The 21,437-nt window shown below is 39.4% G+C and overlaps 1 protein-coding gene across 28 annotated transcripts in view; it reads left to right on the top strand.

The window, feature by feature from the left end:
• celf2 (cugbp, Elav-like family member 2) overlaps nucleotides 1–21,437 on the top strand; it is a 140,572-nt gene that overhangs the window by 79,607 nt on the left and 39,528 nt on the right. For 27 of the 28 annotated variants that reach the window (XM_056749297.1, XM_056749283.1, XM_056749271.1 and 24 more), the window contains 2 exons: nucleotides 12,414–12,610; nucleotides 20,075–20,157. In XM_056749297.1, the coding sequence (XP_056605275.1) occupies nucleotides 12,414–12,610; nucleotides 20,075–20,157 (280 nt within the window). Of the gene's footprint in view, nucleotides 1–10,311; nucleotides 10,428–12,413; nucleotides 12,611–20,074; nucleotides 20,158–21,437 lie in introns of those variants that run through there. The other variant, XM_056749275.1, reaches the window with a different exon arrangement.

Raw genomic sequence — 21,437 nt, 5'->3', positions numbered from 1 at the left:
GCGCTTATCGCCGACTCGTATACAAAGAGAAAGTGTAGGCACACATCTGGTGTGCTTATCACACACATACACACTACAAAGAGTGTCATTCTTTAAGGGTGTGATAAAAGTGATGGGGAATGAGTGATGGAGAGAGCGTTGCATTCGTTTTGCGGAGGTATAAACAAACAGAACCGATACAACTCCAACAATGGATAAATGTCATTTGAATGGAACAGGAAGGGATGGTGGATATAAAGGTGCAGCAGACATTACAAGATCCCTCTTGTGTCTTCTAAAGGTGCACAATAATTGCGTTCATCGGAAATAATTGCAATTGCAGTTAGGTCAAACTATTACGATTAGACAATTATTTAATAAGTGTGACAACCCTTGCTCTGATAAGCAATAATGTGTGTGTGTTAGCTCTTGGTTCCCATCTAACATATTGTCAGCATATGGTGCTTTTCAGCCATGGCCTCTGAAGCCAAATGTTCAGAGCACTTTCATTCTCGTTGGGTCATAGCGTGTATGTGTGTGTGTGTGCAATGTTTATGTCCTCGCTGGAATAATTTGGCCAACTCAGGCTCGCCAGAGCCCAATCACTTCAAGCTTGCTCGCCGCTGTTTATTTTATTGACTCCCATGTTTTCGTTGCTTTCCTGTGCCTTCGTGCGCATTTCTTTCCCTTTCTTTCCCCCGTTTCCTCTTCTGTCAGTATCACTCTGTTCTCGCAAAGAAGCGTGAAAACACGGAGGTGGTTCTTGCGAAGGAGAACTTGAAAGATAGACGCACTTGACGCACACTCTCCGCCATCTGTTGGGATGTTAATTGCGGTGTTTTTCCATCCCATAAACCGTAATGAAAACGAACGCCTCCCCCTAACGTGCCCTAATGAAACTTGTGCGCGTTTCTACACACCTCCCTAATACATGACATTATGGGAGGACTCATGTTTGTTTTTTACAATCTCCAACCAGGGACGTGCAGCTAGCCGCGCTTGAAAGTTTGTGCTACGTTGCAACTCGGGCAGATGTTGACTGACAGTTAGCGTCCATCTTTGCGTCATTTTGTCGTTTGACGATCTAAGATGCAAGATATTGTCGAAATGCTTCCCGGCACTGATGACAGACGAAAAGAATTAAAAGCAGATGGAGGAAGGAACAAAAGGGCCGTGAAAGACTAGCTCGCGGCTTTGGCTAATCTTACCGTGACTCACCGGCCTGATGCAGCTACGACACCGAGGGAAATACATGCTACCGAACAGCATGGGCAAGGCTTTGTTCATTTTGTTTATTGACGTTTTTTAAATTAAACCAACATGGTTTGCACTTGGTTTTTTAAACGCTAGCTTTAGCAGCGTGTCGTATTTAGCGAGCTGTGATAAAGTTAGGACTGAGCTTTAAGGATGTCTAATTAAGGCGTCTGGAAGGGTCTGAATGTCCTTGGAGTCGGAGCACCTGCAGAGAAGACGACGCGAGCAAACAAAGGCAGCGGTGCACATTCCCCCGCAGAGGAAAGACAGCTCATCTGTTCGACGGTTCGCAGGCGATTGAAGGCATGCATTGTGGTTTAGTTCACAAGCAGGAGTAATTTAACCGTTCGCGTCAATGGAGCAAATCTAATGTTTTCTTTTGTGCTCGGCAATCGGTACTGTTCTCCACAAAGAATCTTCTCCTTTCTCTGTTTAGAGAAGAGCGCTTTAGAGAAGGGTAAACATGGTAGAGAAGGGTAAATGCTGTAATTCATCCTCGGTTCATGCTAGGCGATACGATACCATTCTTTTGTAAACCGTTTGTATTGAATCAATTAAAATTCTGTTTGTCGTACAAACACTTATGCACATTAGTAGCACATTTAACTAGGCATTTGCGATCGAAACCAATAATGAGACACATTCTACACAAAGGATGGGTTCCGTGAATGCCGATTCTTTGTGGGCCTGCTGATAGCTGACTTCTGATTTTGTGAGGCTGATTTATCTTAATGCTTGTATAATCTGACTACTATTGGACAGCATATACAATCCTGGTCAAGAATGATTTCATCAAATATCATATTAAAGATAAATATACTGTATAATTAAAATATTAAAAACTTTGTATTCACTTTGCACAATTGTACCTGGGGTATAAACTTAAACTTAGCTTTAATAAAAATGTAGGGGCTATTTTTAGTCAGTCTGTGCTTGATTTCTAGTGAGTTTTTCTTTCCCTTTCCATTTTTGTATATTTGTTTACAGATTTTACATAGTAGAACCCATATTCACTTTTTAACCACCAATGTTTTCCAATAAATTCCTTAAAAATATAGTATTTTTCTCTCATAGTTTGATGATTTCATCGAACCTGAGCGAGCATTATACCCTGCGGACATCACTTTTGGCCATTCGGTAAATGCAATTCAAATATTTGTGGGTATTCATTCACTTTACCTTTTTGCATCCAACCAAAGACAATTTATTGCATTTTACTTATGTATCATGCTGGTAAATGAATCTGAAGGTAGAAATAAGAATGGTATGAACCTCTAAGTTTCGAGAAGTTCATCTCTCCAACGATGAGAGAGAAGAATTGCAAGGGAGGCAGGTGGGCAGATGGGGAGTTGTCAGATGAAGGACCCGCTGACCAGATGTTCACACGCACAAACACACAGGCGCGTAGGTGAGCCACAGGCCATGATGTGCTGACTTGTCGAAGTTTGATGATGGTCCAACTCATGGTCATTATGATTGCTTCTCATGTCTCCACTTTCTGCACCTGCTGTCTGCCCGCCAGCCACATGCAAGCACACACACACACACCTTAAAGGGATACTTCAACCAAAAATTACTCATCTTCAAGTTGTTCGAAATCAGTATAAATAGATTTAGAAAATAGATTAAAATATGAATATCGTTTATATTTGGAAGAATGCTTATTACCAGACCCCCATTGCCCCCCATTGCCTCCCATAGTAGGAAAAAATACAATGGTAGTCAAAGGTGCCCTAGAACTGTCCTACATTCTTCAAAATGGCTTCTTTAGTGTTAATAGAACAAAAATAATGATAAAATATTTTTTCCTACTGTGGGAGTCAATGGGGGGGCAAGATCTATTTAGTTATGAACATTCTTCCAAAAATCTCTGTGTTCGAACAAAGAAATTTATTCAGATTTCGAACAACTTGAAGGTGAGTAAATGATGACAGAATTTTCATTTTTGGGTGAAGTATCCCTTTAACATGGATGCTGATACCTAACTCAAACCCCTACAGTATTGAACAATTGCCATTCCGGAGCATCCTGTGTGTGTCTTTTGGAGATATTCGGAGTGACTTTTGCAGCATCATCAGTCCCGTTTCCCCTGCTCCACCCTGTTTCCATAGCAACAGTAGGGCAATAAAAACAGGGATGTTGTTGGCAAGATTTTGGCAATCCTGTCACACTGTTGCCTCAGATTTCCACTAAAGCCGCTTTCAGCAGCAAAAGTGTGTATGTGTGCGGAGCGGCACATTTATGAGCGTAGTGTGTCTAGTGTCATTTGAGGAGCACTTTTCCTCTTAAGCACTTGATTCCATAAACATTTGTGAGGAGACATGGCTGCTTTGTTTCAGCTCTCTAAAAGAGGATGAGAACCCTGTGTACATGCATGCTGTAGATGCAATTCATATTTCGCGCCTAGAACACGCTATCTAGTCAAATGTCCCGCTGTGTCTGCGGCACTCTGAAAGGTTAGACGATCTCCATCTCGATGCGCGCATCGCACCCTATGTGCGTTGCGACCGCATCGCTCCCTTTTTGCACCCACCTGCCACGTGTCTACGTTTAAAGTAACGAACTTGTGCGCTAAATGTGTAGCTCCATAGGATTATTAATGTGTGTGTTATATGGAGAGAACACATTTAGTAAAGCTATTACAATGGTTAAATAAGTCTAACTAATGTTATTTGTTTAATATTAGAGCTATTAATTACTTTCATTTGTTTGTTTATTTTATTGCCTCATAAATGTCATGCATGAGTATCATAAATTAGCATATGTCTCGCATTAGAATTACAGAGTGTAGGCGACAAGTTAGAAAGCAAGTAGGAATGCAGCGATTGGATTTCTGTCCTGTCAGAGCTTTTTTATTGTTTAATAAACGCCATTTTAAAGTATTTGCTGGTTAAAATGACTGCATGACTTTCACAAACAGTTTGTGTTATCAACTGTATCATGTCATCCCCACTGGAAACAATAGATTTGCCGCTTTCGCTGATGTAGCGTAGCTTTATATTGTGTAAGTGCCCTTAAAAAAAGAATGCCTGAAAGTGCAGTTCTCTGCAAGGATATTATAAAAAAATGTTATGTGCCATTTCCATTAGCCTCAAAACACAGTGTAATGCAGAGCATGGTAATAGTACAAAAAATCTAAAATTAAATTAAGAAGTAAATACAAATAATGTTCTTATAAAATGAATGCTATTAATAAAGTACATTATGCTTCATTTTTACGAGCCTTTCTTTAAAGTATGCATTTGCATTTCTTAAAACTTAAAAATATTTGACATCAAACGGGTTGATTTTATAAGTTGAAAAAGTAATAGGTTAATATAAGTTTTGTCTTACGAAAAGCGAGAGGAAGAATGAATGATTTTGCATGTTTTTTTATTCGTTCGAAACGACACACTTTGACACTTGGTGCATAGTACGACTGTGCATAGTAATTAAAAACGGTTCTCTTAGGTTTACCAGTAATGAAAACATTAATAAAATCGTTCAGAGTCCAGTAATTCTTTTTCCATATTAACTATTCCATTTTCGAGTAAAATGTATCGCCATGCGCTCCGGTGGAGTTGTCATTGTAAAAAGAAATGTCATTTTTTATGAGCAGTTTAAAATGCTTCTCACTAAAACAAGTTATTATTGTGTTTTTTATGGCAACTTGTGCGTGCATCTCCTCCTCGTTAGCGCTGAAAGACGGCATCTCTCCAGCTCGCTGCTTCATTAGCAAGTGTGACATTTATCACATCAGCACCTCGCGTTTCCATAGTTACCATGAAAACTTCTATAGCACCCACCCCCCTTCACACTTTTAACAAGTGGAGTGATTAACAGAACAGTTTTGTACATCTCACACATGCCCACACACACACACACCAATCTATGTCACTCTTCATAGTTAAGATGGTATGTTTTTCTTAGACTAGTATCTTAGACCTTGAAAAATAATGGTTTCCTATTTTATATTTTGTTGTTTTCTTTCTTGTCTGCTGACTTTGTTTACAGGAAACGTTTTTTCCTAGATGTTTTTTTTCTAAATATAGCCGGTGTTTGACGTCTCTGACAGTTGATGAACGTGATAACAGGAAATGTCTTCCTGGAGTCGTGCTGTGTGTCTGACCTTGGTGTGTGAGATTTTGTCAGTATGTGTGTGGTTAGATTCACTAATCTTGGTCAGGACATTGTAAAGGACAACTGCTTTTCATTGGCTGCATCTCAAAATCTTGTGAGCGGCCTACATAGACAGCGGTTTTTGGCATTATGTGTGTTAAAAGGTATCATATTTTAGGCATTAATATTATTATTATTGATATTTGGAATTTTTTAAATATTGATGCATTCGGTCGCTAGATAGCACACTAGCATTTAGCTCTTAAAAATGGCCACTCGGATATATAACCAGCATTTATTTTATTATGTATTTTATTTATATTTAACCTCATTTATCTGCCCGAGATGAACATAATGTCATGTGTGCACCTTTTTTTATGGTTTCAAGTCTTTCATGTTTTATGCTAAGCTACATGCTACTTAACTAGCGATGCAATACAGAATAATTGTTCATTTAGTTTCACCAATTTCCTGTATGACTCTCATTTACTGTATTTGCATTTGTGTTATATAGGCCCCTCTTTAATATCGTTATCTGTACGACCATTGAAAAATATATATCGGTCAACCACTAATTTTTACATTAAACATGCCTATTGATGCTCGAAAATGTGAATGACGTAAATGCTTGAACAAGCCTACCCAAAATGCATTTCTCATCAAAATGTGTTATACATAAAAGACCATGTTATGCCATAATGAATACATAAATAAATAAAACATTCCTACGATGCCCAACATTCTGGCTGATGATGCTAAAAATGCCGTCTAGGTGGGAAGCTTATTACATTTCGAGACGCAGCCCCTACCTGCTAAAAGGAATTGCTGAACAAACTGTTTCCCACTTAAATGATTATAGCACAGATTTGTCACTAAAAGGGACATTCAGCATACAGAGTCACTCAGCGGATGGTTTCGCCATCACGAATATGATTGACAAGCCCCAAATTATGACTTGATGAAAAAGAGACAGAGGAATAAAGCGAGAGATGAACCATGGAGAAACAGAGATAAATCTTCCTTATTAAGTGTGGATGGATTGCGTATTTTTCCGAGCTCGGAGCAGAACGCCTTATTTTTATGTCCAATGAGATTAATTAGGATCATAAAGCTTAACTGATGAGTGGAATTAAAGCATCACCTGTCGCCAGCGAGAGAGGCAGGTGGAGATACGAGACACCGGAGCTGCCAGACAGGCGAGTGTTAACTTGTACTGAAGATGTGATTGAAAAAAATAAATAAAAATCACTTTTTCTCCCTCCTGCTTATACACACACACTTGTCAGCTGTGCTCGTTTTTTAATGGAGGAAATTACAGGTTTGCAACTTCCACCAGCTGCCTGTCAGCTAGTTTATGTGCGAGGATTGGATGGAGGAGGGATTCGGTATCCGAATTACTTTCTTGGATTTCATTTCGGCTTTGTCACTTTGTACTGTACTTTGAGATGACCACATTATACTATCTGTTATAATTGTATATATTTAACAAAGGCACGCATATTTTCGTTTTAAACCTTTTATTCAAAGAAAGCTAGAAATGATCTATTTTAATCTTTAACTGTATGCAAATATACTTTAGGAAACATTCAGTACTAAATTCTTTTTGGATGTTTATCACTGTTCAATATATGCACACCTGGGAATGCACTTGTGCATGTGCTTTATTAATGTGTCAAGACAAACTATAATTATTGTTCTTAAAGAATGGATTATTATTAAAGGGGTAGCTCACCCAGAAATGAAAATTCTGTCATCATTTACTTACACTCATATCGGTCCCGTACTGTAATGCTTGCCTGCGCAAAACTCCGCCACATTTGCAGTCTAGAGTTTACACAGTCTTAGGTAGTTTCGTTTTTTGGCCGTTGCTGAGCATTTTGCCTTAAAACGGCACCTTCGAATTTACATTGAAGCTGCTTTTAAGCATGAAAAGATTATTTTCACAGACAAAAAACGTTAAATATGTCATTTTGGTGATCAAAGATGATTTGTAAGGAATGAAATGAATGGCTTCAGGGGGACTTTAACTCAAGATAGCATACAGCCATGAATCAGTAGCAGTCATTAAAAACAGCTGGTGATAATGCTTTATACAACTCTATAGGTTTCAATGCTGAAAGGTGAAATTCTTTTATATCATTATATCGTCCATATCTGTTATGCAAGTTTTCCACTTAATGCGAGCGATTCTTGCCATAGCAACCACACAAAATTATAAATGAAACATTGGTATTTTTATTGTATTCTTTTGTATTGCTGCCATCATTTCTGAAAGCATTTATAATGGTTAGTGGGACGTTTCCCATTGTGCACGACAACTTGATTTACAGTTTAAATAACCTTTATCAAGGATGTAATGCTCCAAATTACCTCAGTCTAGCCGTAACTGTGACTCCAACCATAACTTAGGATATATTCTTTATGCAACAAGGCAGGTTTTCTAAGAACAAATGATTACTTCTCTTGCAGTATTGTTGTTGTGCTGGTTTTTACTGTAAGTACACGAGTGAGTGTGTGTGTTTCAGAATTCCTTACATCAGCACAGACACCTTAAGAGGAGCCCGGGCTGATGGAAGGTCTAGTTAAGCCATTAAGGCAGACAATTGACTCAAATTGAGAGAGAAGTGGATGGAATGAGAGAGGGAGAGAGATAGAGAATGTTATGGCAGGAGTAGATCCTCTTGACAACTTAATCTGAGCCTCAGGATTTACATTCACTCACTCACACACATACACACACACACACACACATATATATATACACACAGAAGCACTTTTATTTTCACTTTGTTGCTTTTTCTACCTCGTCATCATAGAAGAGTTGAAGAAAGATGGTCTAAATAAAGGCCAATGTATTTACACTGTTGCATCTCTTCTTAGGCCTCTGTTGGGACGGGGACTGTAAAGGATTGAATGATTTTTGTTCTACAGTGTATCCAGTTCCACTTCCTTAAAGATTTTGCAGAAGCACTAGATAATTCATCCTCACTACTCTACACTGCAAAATTGCTGAAGCAATTCTTTTTCGAAAAAGATTTGCCTGGGTGCCATTGCTTGGGCAAACTCCAAAACTCATGCGAGTGGTTAAGCCTCTGTAAAGGCCTGTTCACACCCAAAATGAAAAATCGAAAGATTACTCAACGATCATATTAACGTCCACAGCAGCGGGTGGTTTGTTCAACGTTATGTTCAATATTCATTATTACTAAACGGCAAGAAAAATCACTGCAATAGTATCGTGCCTCAGTTGTGGTTTGAACAGGTATTTTCATACATTTTGGACGATTTTTATAAATATATTTGCCTTTTTATCGTGAATAGCCCTGGAGTTCTCGAACGGAATTTTGGTTTCATACTTTAGGTGCAGAATAATGAAACAATCAGCTTTAAAGGGCTCACACTTCTAAAATATGAAAAATCCAGCACACAAGCTCAAAGGAAACATAGTATGGGGCCGTTCACACGGAACGCATCTTTGTGTATATACCCTCAGGAATGGTTTTAAAAAGCGCGGCACTGAAAGTTAGACTGGATTTCCCAAACAGCAGGCATACACAAAAGCATTGCATTTATTGTGTTGCTTCGGCTTGTGCAAGTAATTATTATACAAGAAAATGATTATATTATAGTATTATATTCTTCTCTTAGTTTTTCTAAAGTTTATAAGGAATTTTGCGCATAAGCTAAATTCTCAACTTTGGATGGAAACTCGGCTATTTATGAGCTGTGCTGCGAGTAAAAGTTGAAATTCGTTCAACTTGACATTAAGACCACTGAGTTCTAAGTAAATTTTGTTATTTTGAAGATTATTTAATGATGAATCAAACCACACTGTATATTTGTTATTGTGCGCAACCAGTAAGGATGTCACAAAGATGGATGAGCTCTTATTTTTTCTACGTATCATTTGTCATCATTATTTTGCTTTCATGGCAATGGTTTTTCGTTCATCAGCAGAAAAAAATCAATCTGAAAGTGATCCCAACATTATTGCTGCTCTATATATAATACAAGCTACGCTGTTTTTTTAAATGTATAACTTTATAATTATTATATTCACTGTTTTTTAGTTTGAACGGACCTTAACTCTGTTGGGCTGGATGCTCAAATGGCATTTAGACCTCACAAAGTGCAGCGAAACAGTGATGATGTGTTCATGTTGAGTCAGACATAAGCAGTAGAAATTGCAATTTATGTTACAAGTCTGATGTTAAATGATCGAGCGAGTGTGTGAGCCATTTAAGACCATCGAGTTGTCAGTCCTAAGTTATTTCGACTGGTTAGAAGATAATTCGCTCATGAATCAGACTACACCGGTCACGCTGTACATTTGTTATTTCTGGCAACCAGTAAATATGTCACAAGAAATATGAGCTCTCCATCCAATGTATTATTTTTCATCATTATTTTGCTCAGCATGAATCACATTCGATTCAAACGTATGGACTTAGCCGAGGCATCATTACTTCTGCTGTGACGATGCAGATTTTGCAGCGCAGGGAATTTTTTTTGATAATGCCTAACATCAATATTGGTGGGAAAAAACGACGCTCAAGAAATGCTATTAAAATCGCTTCGCTGTGCTGTTTAGAATGAGGAAAACATAGATTTTGCATATGAACTGGTTCTCGACCCTCAACTCTAGGCCTGAGTGTGTGCGTGTTTGTGTGTCCTGCAGCCCGCTGTTACAGGCTTCTTGTGACTTGTGCCTTTGTATTCCTGCAGGCAGGCCTTGTCGAACGAAACAATTACTAATTGTGACACACACAAGCGCGCGCACACTCACGCACGCACGACACCCTGACACTCACAGTCCCATCCCTCTATGTGTATCAGAGTCAGGTTTCTGGCTTTTGGCCCCTGCGACAGTGTCATGCTCGCTTCTCTCGGCATTATTGCTTTTTGATCGGTGGCGAGGGGTGCTATTATCGCCAGGGGATTTATTGGGGTGGGGGTAGCTGAGCAGCGGTTGCCGTGGGGACCCGAGGGGGCAGCTTTCCTGCGGCGCATTCAGCAATGTCCTTTAAGCAGCTCAAAGACGTGTCCGCCGAGAGAATAGGGTCCTTCTGCAAGAGATGGATGAATCGAGTGCAGAGGTCTGTGCCTTTTCGCTTTATCTTTAACCTTTTCTTTTTATCTGTCGCTCGTGTTTAACACTAGGCCTTGTTGTTTTGAATAGAATGACAAATGGCGGAAAAGGAAAAGTGGGAGGCCTTGTGGTCGCCCCATTGACTGGATTGTTTCACCTCTGATCCGAGAATGTGTATGAACCTAAAAATGATTTTTATAAGACCTCAGGATCTGTGTATTGGTTAAATCAAATTGAATCCTTATGTACATATTTAACACCCTTATAAGAGTTATTTACATTATTCTTTTTTTATTTCTCCATAATCTCTTTCCCTAATACTTTTCAGGGCGAGACCAAGCTGCTGAATACTTAATAGATGTTAATTTGTATAATTTACTCTATATAATGTATAAATTGAGTTCATGACTTGTCATCATGGTCTGTAATGAAACGTTTTGCATAAATGGTCCGGGCGGACTGGAAAAAGAGTTTGGCATTGTTAAGACATCTGACAGTTAGTTTATATATATTATTGCCAAAGAGAATAGCACCAATGCAACACCTCCCTCTAGTTGAGTTCCTCAAATATACTCCTCGAGAACATGTTTTATAATTCGGATAAACTGGCACAATTTACTGAATAATGAAAACTACCATTTCTCGTGTTCAGAGAATAATGCCTAATTTATGTCAATATGTCCTTGGAGTGATGCCGGTTTCCAAAGGAAGAAGCTTGTACAGCGAGTAGGCTCACACGCAGAACGCTTAGTGCGATAATTAGTCTCGTGAGAAAACGGATAAGCGTGTTCAAAGAGGAAAACGTTTATTCATTTATTTTTGTCTTTGTGTAATGCCAACAGGTGGGTTGGTCTTCAATAAGCAACTCCTCAAGTTGAATCAGAGTGATCTGGAGTTGGTTCAAACGCGATTCACGCGTTTTGTCATTTGTAAACACAGAAAGGGAAAGTGTACGGTGTGTTTGGGTCAATAATACTCTTGTTTGCTTTCATCTGTTACAAGCACACACAATTTCTCATGAACTCGTTGAACTTGCAAGATGGCCATCTTGGTGACACATAAACGACTTGCAACATGACTGAGCTTAGGTGTATTTATCATGTCATGATCTTGTTCAATTCGGGTATTGATTCAAGACAGCAGTTTAAGGGGAATGTTTTGAGATGAAGTTAAGCTTTATTGACAGCAACTGTGGCGTTGATGATTTACCCCAGAAAATCCCCTTCCTGTCAGATGTGTGTGTATGTACAGTTTTGAAACCAATTTTAAAGGGATAGTTCACCCACAAATGAAAACGATGTCCTCTTGTCATTTCAAATCTGTATGACTTTCTCCTGCAGAAAATACAATGGGTTTTGAGGAATGTTAGTTACCGAACAACGGCGATACCCATTGACTTCTATTGTATGGACACAAAACCAATGCATTCAATGGTACCACTGTTGTTTGATGACTAGCTTGTTTCAAATTATCTTCTTTTTTGTTTTGCAGGGCGAAGTCGTACAGGTTTGAAAAGTTGTATTTTATAAGATTGCTTCATACGACGGCCCTCAAAACTAAACGTTTTGTTTGTTGAAGCAATGGTCTAACCAAGCGTTTAACTTTTGGGCGGGGCTATTTGCTTGTTCAGCCAATGGCAGATGTCTAAATAATTTCTAACTTGGCAGATTCTTTAAAACACAGTCTTTCTTTACTGTCCCATTAAGACTGTTTACCTGCTTAGTGAGCAAGACATTACACACACACACACACCCACACACATGTACATAGCACACGCTGGGTGTAAAAACACTGTTGTGATTTTAACCAGCTTTTGTCTCCGTGTCGTCCTGCTTTAATGAGGAGCAGTTGTCGATCTGACCGGCCCACAGCTGCTCTCACTGTGAACATTTAGACCAAACAGTCTCGCTCACCTTCTTCCTTTACCCTCAAGTGTCTTTGAACTGCATCATGTGTGTACACTCCAAATAACGTTCGATTTCTCTCTCTGCAGTAACGGTACAGCTGTGAAGATGAATGGCGCCCTGGAACACTCGGACCAGCCCGATCCGGACGCCATTAAGATGTTCGTGGGACAGATCCCACGCTCCTGGTCCGAGAAAGAGTTGAAGGAGTTGTTCGAGCCGTACGGAGCCGTTTACCAGATCAACATACTGCGAGATCGCAGCCAGAACCCACCGCAGAGCAAAGGTAGTGTGTGTCTCCTTTTTTTATTTGCTACAAGTTATATTTTGCATGATTGTAACATGTTATCTTTAGCTTGTGACTTCCTGTTTTGCTGCATATCTTCCTGTTTCTGATGAATTTTTCATACAATGTTTTCTCGCTTCTAATTTTCTTACAAGTTGTTGTTTCTAAAAGCTAGGAAACTGCCTACTCATACAGCATTTTAAGACATCCTAGACACGTTTACAAAGCCAATGTTCTACTTAAAGATAGCTACCAACATTAAGTTTGAGAATCTTTACCTTATGAAATGTAAACTTTTTTTAGAATAATAAATGTGTGTATAGCTGCTTTGTAACAACACAATATTGTGGCAAATTGATTACCCTTCGTGTTACCATAGTTCTAATGCAAATATCATGGTGAAACCATGGTCATTGTAGTAAAGTGTTAAAAAAAATTGGTTTTCTACTAATACCACAGTCAAGTATCCAATGAAATGCCTGGAAATTTGCAGCTTTGTTTGATTCATTGATTAATTAGGACGGGACATCCCCTGGCCTGATAAAATAACCAATAATTAAATAATAGTTTATAAAGATAAGTAATAATTAGAATAGATTCTAGAGAGCTTTTGATTGGTCAACAGATTTTGAGGAGAAGCTGGCGTGCAGAATGATGTCATAGAGTCACGCTAGTTTATTATACTTTATTTTCTTAAAGCTAACATATTCATGCTAAAAATCAAAAACTTCCATTTTCATGTCATGGGGACTTTAAAGTGTGGTTACTGTAATTGAATATGTTTTGTAAGAGTTACCATAGAGAAATACATAGAAATATTTGAATTATTAAATCATTTACAAGTATTTAATAAAAGTCAAAGCATTCTAATTCAAAGTGCACAATTTTACCCAACATTTCTGTGTACTGTGTATTTTCATGAGATTATAGATTTACATAGTTAAATTAGCTACATGCTAGGGTTGGGCCGATAGACGTTGACATCATCCATCGCCAATGACTGACAGCCATCACGATGTTGGGCAGGCATTGTGATTTCCCTGTATGACGCAATTTTCATCATCAGGAGGGTCCGCGGTCGTCCGCACATCGCGTCCTGACAGCCGAGTCCAGATTATGAGATTCTGCGCATGTGTCTTGCTTGTCCATTCATTCAGAAGAGCATTTCAAAACAGTTACTTGTGACACGAAGGACAGGAGCCCATGTAGGCGGTAGACAACAGAGCAGCTCACTAGGTTTAGTAACACAGTTATATTGTAGGCATTAGCCCCACTTGTGTGGAGTGCCACAGAGTTAACACTCAAAAGGAAGATGGCATGTGCATGGTTACAGTGCCGCCCATTCCATTTCCTTTCTCTCTTTTGGCAGATGAGTCAGGGTAAAGTGCAAGAGCATTACTCTTTAAATCCTAATCTTTCTCTCAAACACACACAGTTGTGTGTCGGGCCTTTCTGTCAGAGCTGTGTGATTGGCTTTCACACGGGGGTTATGTATGAGTGTTCCTGCAGTATTGTTAGCGGCAGTTAAGAGTGTTTCTCTCAGGTCCCGCTTCATCAAGGCCTCTGACACAGCCGGCGAGCCGTAATGGCCACCGCCAACCTTCAACTGCACTCTGGCCCATTTTCATTTAGGAAAAGGTCGTGCATGGCTCCAGCTGTTAAATTGGATCGTTTTTGTGGGGAAATTTTTCAATAAAGTCACGGGGTGAGCGTTAACTTCCAGTGTCTTTCCCTGTGGCGTCCACCAATTAAGATGTTTCTTCTCTCTGACCGTATTTGGTTTTCCATTTTTCCTCTCCCACAAGGACATATTTTTACCTTTGAAAATAACCAATTAATGGACGGATTATATTTAGAAAAGTGAGCAGTTAATCGGACGTCATTTGAGGTGTCCTAAAGCAACGAACACACAATTTTAGATAACTGGAGCTCTGCGGCTTACTGAAGATAACATATACTAATGTCTTTTTAACTGGACTTGTCCTAGAACCGGTGTCTGGGTGAAGGGATTGTCGGGGAAATGTTATATCCAATAGAGAAGGCCATGATAACAAAACTATGTTACTATGTATTTTTAAAATTAGTAATTTTTTACATTAATTTAGGACAAACAGGGAAAATGAAGATAGTTCATCCTAAAAATGTATGTAGTTCAAAACCCGTATATGAGTCTTTCTTCTGTGGAACACAAAAAAGATATTTTGAGATGTTTTGTGTCCATACTATGGAAGTCAATGGGGGACAGGGTTGTTTGATTACCAACGTTCTTCTTAAAGGGGTCATTTGACGCGGCTAAGACGAACATCATTGTTTGCTTTAGATCTAATGCAATGTGTATACACGATTTAAGGTAAAAAACGCTGTATTTTCCACATACCGTGCATGTTTGTATCGTTGCTCCGCCTCTCTGAAACGCGCTGATATTTTACAAAGCTCATCGCTCTGAGAAGCTAGGTGTGCTATGATAGGCCAGTTCACTAGTGCGTAGTGATTGGTCGAGTACTGCACGGAAAAGTAACGCCTCATATTCGGAACATCAGACTGGGCAGGCGACGGTACAATGAGATTTACAAATCGTGTTATGAACTGACATAGATTTGCCGGGGTGTGGTTACACGGGGCATTTCAGGCAGGTCTGGGAGAGCATTCGATTCTAGATAAAATACATCTTTTGTTACGACACTTTTGCAATTTTAAGTGTCTAATACATGTATGGGCAACTTATAGCACACCAAAGACAAAGGAAATTTCCGGCGAATCACCCCTTGAATATCTTCTTTTGTGTTCTGCAGAAACAGAAGTCATTCAGATTTGGAATGACATGAGAATGAGTAAATGGTTAAAGATGACATGAAATGTTGAATCGTATTTATTTAGGGTGAACTGTCCCTTAAAATTATATATATTTTTTGCAAAATGGTACCTTTTTAATCCAGACAACACATGACTTCCATTGTATGGACAGAAAATTTCTCCAAATATTTTCTTTTGTGTTTCACTGAAGAATCATATACAGGTTTTGAACAACATAAGCGTATGAATGATGACAGAAATTTCTTGCATGGGCCAGTGCCGTTTTTTCAGGCCAAATCTGCATTGAATGTTTTAATGTTGGGCAACCAGCACTTTGTCAGAAAAGAAGTTGACATTTCCGAGTAAGACTAGGGAAGAAAGTCGCATCCATAACACGCTGTGCCGATTCAAAGTGGGACGTCTCACCCCGTGTGCTGTATGTCCCTGCCTGGCCACCATAGTCCGATCATCAGCGGGGAGGTGCTTCCGAACAGACGGCCTCACAGATCGTCTGCCCCCTCTGCCCCGCATGTGTGTGTGATGCCAGAATGAAGGCGCAGAATATAAATGCACCCAGAGGTGAAGAGCAGGAATTGTTTATCAGTGCCGGGCTGCAATTTCGAGGCGCACACACATACACAGAAACAGACTGTCCCTTGTTGATTGAGCGATGTGAGAGCGGTCCAGGGCTAAATAGCCCTGAGCAGCTGGGGTTCTTTAGTAAAGATGTATTCCTGTGTGCCTTTGAAGTCCGTCACACACACACGCCTACATGCTCACAGGATGAATGAATGCACTTGTGTGTGCGCATCTTTTCAGTCCCCGGACACGTAGACCAGGCGCGGAACGACCCAAATGTGTGTGTTTGTGCGAGCGCGTCCTCTAAGGCCAAATGCAGACGTGTTATGCTAATGTATTGAAATTAATTCTAACAGATGTGTGTGTTTGTGGAATTAAGTCTGTACCTGTGAGCCATTTGACAGTCTGTCTCTTGTGACGGATCAAAAGCAGATTCTGGAAATAATTGGCAGTTGTTTTAGTTTATCGAGACGACCGTTACGTAAAGAAGAGGCACAATGTGACATTTTCAAGTGAAACAGGAAATTCAATGATAGATTTAAAATAGGATGGTATAGGCATAGGATGGGAATGTTGGGAATCGTTTGGATGAGAAATGGTCCTACCGTACTAGAGATTAGAGTCAGCTGTGGAGGACACCGCTCTCGGGTAAACTTAAAGCAATAGTTTAAAAGAAGAAACAATTAAAAAAAGACATCAACCCCATGCTGTTACATTTTTTTTCACAAAAAAAGAAGACTGGAGCTGTCAAGGTCCAAAATGAAACTCGCTCAGAGTGGTTCATAAGATATCCGCAAATATTCTCCTCAAAAAACTGTTAAATGTAACAAAATTATTGTAATTTTTGCTATGAGGATGTTGATATTGTATTATGAGGATAAATAGTTGAATTTTTACCCCACTTTTGACGTATAATGGCCTTTAAACAGCCTTGATGATATCAGTGATGATGATATCATTTTCCAAGCGGAGCAAGTTATTACATTTTAATGAAACATGACTATGGCAAATCTTTTTTTTCTCTTTGGAATAATGTGTGCTTACGAAGCGTGCACAGAAAATACAGAAATCAAATAAAAAAGTGGTTCTTTTGAACACCGCTTTAACCGTTATTAACCGTAACTGAAAAAAATCTCAAAATCAGCCAAAGATGAGACCTCTGGACCGATCCTGCACTGAAATCATGGAGTCGGCCCATCAGCGAGTCTCAGCACGATTACGGACGGTCACGGAGCTCTTGAGGCGGTCGCACGCCTCACGGTTTTATCCCGTCTTATCCGTCTCAGGTGAGGCGGCACTGTCTTTTGCGCCGCATGTCAGCAGTCCTGCCACATACGAACGTGGAAAACGCTTCGGGGCCGGCTGTCCCGACCCCGCTGCCTGGAATTGTCAAACGTTTCCAGTGTCGCAACATGATTAAACAACCACTGTCGGCGCAGAGGAATGAGACGGCGGCTAAAGACCAGAATGCCTGCGTTTCCTTTGCTTTTGCTGACTACTCTAGAATGAGACGGATCTGCAAGCACATATGAGATGAGTGTTTTGTATTAGCTTGTTGTTTTGAAGGCAACATTTTTTATGGCTTTGGACATCTGGGTGTTTTAGAAACGAAGGCTGAAATGTAAAAGCCAAATTAACCCATTACTGTAGTGAAGTTATTGAAACACAGGGCGTTCAGAGAGATAGTATACTGCTTTAATAAATGGATGGATTTATTAATAATCATAACTCTGTCTGGTAATATAGTTCATTAGAAGAACTGTAGAATATTGTATATTTGTCAAGGAATGTTGTAACTTGGGTTTTTAAAATATAAATGCGAGAGTTAACTGGGGGTTTGACAACGGCTTCATTTTTAAACTCAGATGTGTCCATATTATGATCACTTTTGGCTTCACTGGCCTTACGCAACTTCACGGTGCCTTCCAAGTTATTTAACTGCCGTGTTATTTAATACTGATGGAATATTATGGGCTCATGTAGTATTACTATCAGAGTAGCTGTGGAGTGTTAAGGCTCATGTGGTATTAACTAAAGTCTCCGTACACAAAACATTCGTGCGCACCTTCATAACTTTCGTTGCGGGGGAATTGTCCGTCATACACGCAGGGCCTCGTTGATAAAATACATGCAGTAAAATAGTTCATTAACCGTTCTTGCATATGTCATTCCGAACGACGAGCAGAACGACTGTGTGTATATCATTTGTGTTAACATTCCTAAATGAGTTTAACAATTCCACACAACATTTTCAATCAGTTCGAAATATGTAAACCGAAGCATTGGATGCTTTTAAGCACATTCACAAATGCATCATTTGAGAACAATTTGGGCAAAACGCTTCATGAATGAGGCCATGTATGGAGGAGGTCTGTAGATATTTGTTGCTGAGATGAGTTGCAGCCTCCTGTGTATTCTTGCTCTGCCAGGATTTTGACAGTCGGCATCTGGTCCACATTGCTGCTTGTTCCTGCCAAGAACCGGCTACTTAGACAGGAAGAATCTTTTTGATTGACATTTAAAGCGACCAACCACGGTTTGTTTTGTTCTTATGTGTCTTCCTATGTGTCCATATCCCCAAACGTAACATCATAAAAGGGATATACAGACATGTTAGGAGCCCTTTGCACCCTGACTACCTTAAGTAACATTAATACAGCCAATCACATTGAGGATCTGGCCATCTTTGTATACAATATACAGTACACAAGACAGTTTGTAAATTGTCCATCAGCGTTAACAAATGCTAAGCATTTTGGGGGTCTTACGGTATAATACACTATAATTCCTTCCGGACAACCCTGGGGTCAATGCTCTGCTTCAGGCAGAATGGTGATTGATCAGATATGGGATCTTAATAACACTTTACCTCATTGGTCACTCCCAATTGGGTTTGAACCTGTAGTCTTTGTGTTAATTGACCCGAACTTTTTGGCCATCAGTTATGTCAACGTTGAGTAACGGGAATGAGAGAGTTTGTATGTGCATGGCTGTGTTTGGTTAGAACTGTGTGTGTGTGTCTCTGGAAAATGATTGCTTTGGCTGTGGTTAGTAGTGTACTGATGCCAGGGACGAGCAAGGCCTTAGTTTATCCTGCCAAAAGACTCTCTCTCTGGCAGTTAGTAAAATAAAATAAAATCATATGTATATCTAGGTAACTGAAAGCTTTTTTTTGTTCAAGGACAGTGTTTTGAGCGCGTAGAATGAGTGTCAAGGTAATCCATCTAGGTCGATCATTTTGATGTCAAAAGACAACACTGTTTTTCTCAATGGGCTTTTTCGGCCTGTCTTTGCTGTAACATACTGGTCCACAATCTCTTAGTACTATTAAACAGATATGTTCTGATTGATTAAGTTTTTTTTTGTTTTGTGTGTTTTTTTTTAAGTCCACCTATGGCCAATATTTATATTCTCTTACAACTTATTTTTGATCATCAGAATTATATAACGTAGGTCTTGTAGTATACGCAAATGTATGAATATGCAAATGAGTCCCCGCCTCCACTCAACACCAGCTCATACAACCTGATCCACTCGGTTAACTGTGACAGGAATACTCAAAAATGGTTTAATATAACTCATTATATTAAACACATCACATAAACATACAAACAACATAAAAAATACAGAAATGTAAATTGCCTTTGAAAGACTGTATACAACACAGCAGTCTTTTGGCTTCTCTTAGTCACTTGTTTCTGTTGCACGATGCTGAAAAACCGCCTGCAGTGAAATATCATGGTCCAAAATCCTTTTCCACATTGCTGTATATTAAACATCTAACATTTGCTCATTGGCTGTGATTTTTGTCACTTCCAGCATTCACGCTTTCGGAGACTACAAGCGAAAAAACCGCGCTCACGTTGTCGTGTCGTGTCTGGTGTTAGATCAGTTTTGGGATCTATCTTTCTTATCCCTTATCTTCTCTCCAGAGTAGTTTGGCAGAGATTTGTATGACAGCAGTGAGATTGTTTTCTCTCTCAGCAGGTAGTGAGACGAAAAGAAAAGATCAAATCCACTTGGCTTATTGCATGGTTAAAATGCTTACCCCCCTCTCTCTCTTTTTCTCTCTCTTCCCGTTTGTTTTCCCAGGGTGCTGTTTTGTCACATTCTACACACGGAAAGCTGCCCTGGAGGCCCAGAATGCACTGCACAACATAAAGACCTTAACCGGGGTGAGTGTTTGTTTATTTGCTCATGTCTGTCTCTTTGAAAGACAGCGAGGAGGAGAAATTCTTATTCATATGACAATTTCTCAAGTTCAAGTTTTTAATCTGTTTTTCCGATGTGATTCAGGAAATGTGTGAGTTGGGATGGAAGAGGGAGTTTCGGGTCAGGGAGAGGGGCTTTGTCTCGAGTTAAAGGGGAACTCTAATGGGTTTAGCTCTAGATCTTTATTGTAGATGGTGTGTGTATGCATGTGTGTGTGGACTGTATGGATTAGTGAAACTCTCTGTTTAGGGTTAGACAGAGGGTAGAGGCCCCAATTGATATGGGAACAACTGCTCGGCCTAAGACTTATTAGAGCGTGTGCAAAAAGATGTCAAACACGGTTTCAAATGTTTGGTACTAATTAAAATGAGCAACGCCACTAACCCACAACACAGGGTCTTTGGATACTTTTTATTTGGATTTGACACACCGAAAGCAAAATACATTATATGCGCAAGTAAATGACACACAAGGTCAATGCAAAAATGCTAATGCTTCTTTGGCCGCCGCAAATGCGCAATTTTTGAAACGTGTCTTGTGTGCATGTTTAAACATTTCGACTTGAGAGGGATGTGCGAAGTCACTTTAAGTTCCACAATGTTTTTATTCGCGCGAGTGACTCAAAAGCGAATAATCTAATGAGTAAACTAGAGCGCGGAACACGATGCTTCACTTTTGGTGTGAACACTATTTAAACACAACGCTTATAGCAGGGAGCCCAAAAATACAGGCATGACGCGAAACCCAACAGCTGAAAGCTTGGGTGTATTGGTGGGTTTTTAATGTAAAGAAGCTTTTCTGAGTGCTTTTAAAAAAAAATCTATCTTAATATGTGGAGATGGTGGTCTAGTGGGTTAAACCACTGAACTGGTAAATCAAAAGGTTGCTGGTTTGATCCCAGCAGCCACCACCAGTGTGTCCGTTGTCTGCTATGTATTGAAATTAATAGGTAAATGCTACGGTTTATTACTTTATCATTATTATATTTTACACTTTTATCCATAATAAAGCATATTTTGGATTTTCATGTCATGTCATTTCATTTAAGTTTAATTTATTTTGCCCCTTCTAAGAGGATGGGCTTTCAAAAGATGTGATATTTGAGTGGCGACGACACATTTTCTGAATTTGAATTTGTTTATTTACAACAATTACACAAATACATTTTAATTTGGTGATTCCCAGTTATACAGTTTTGTTTCCAATATGTGTGATGTAGCAAAGTCGTTTTTTCATCTAGAAT

The sequence above is a fragment of the Triplophysa dalaica genome, chromosome 5, assembly GCF_015846415.1.
Source record: "Triplophysa dalaica isolate WHDGS20190420 chromosome 5, ASM1584641v1, whole genome shotgun sequence".
NCBI lineage: Eukaryota > Metazoa > Chordata > Actinopteri > Cypriniformes > Nemacheilidae > Triplophysa > Triplophysa dalaica.
The sequence above is the reverse complement of the archived record's forward strand: the minus strand, read 5'-3'. Positions and strand labels throughout refer to the sequence as shown.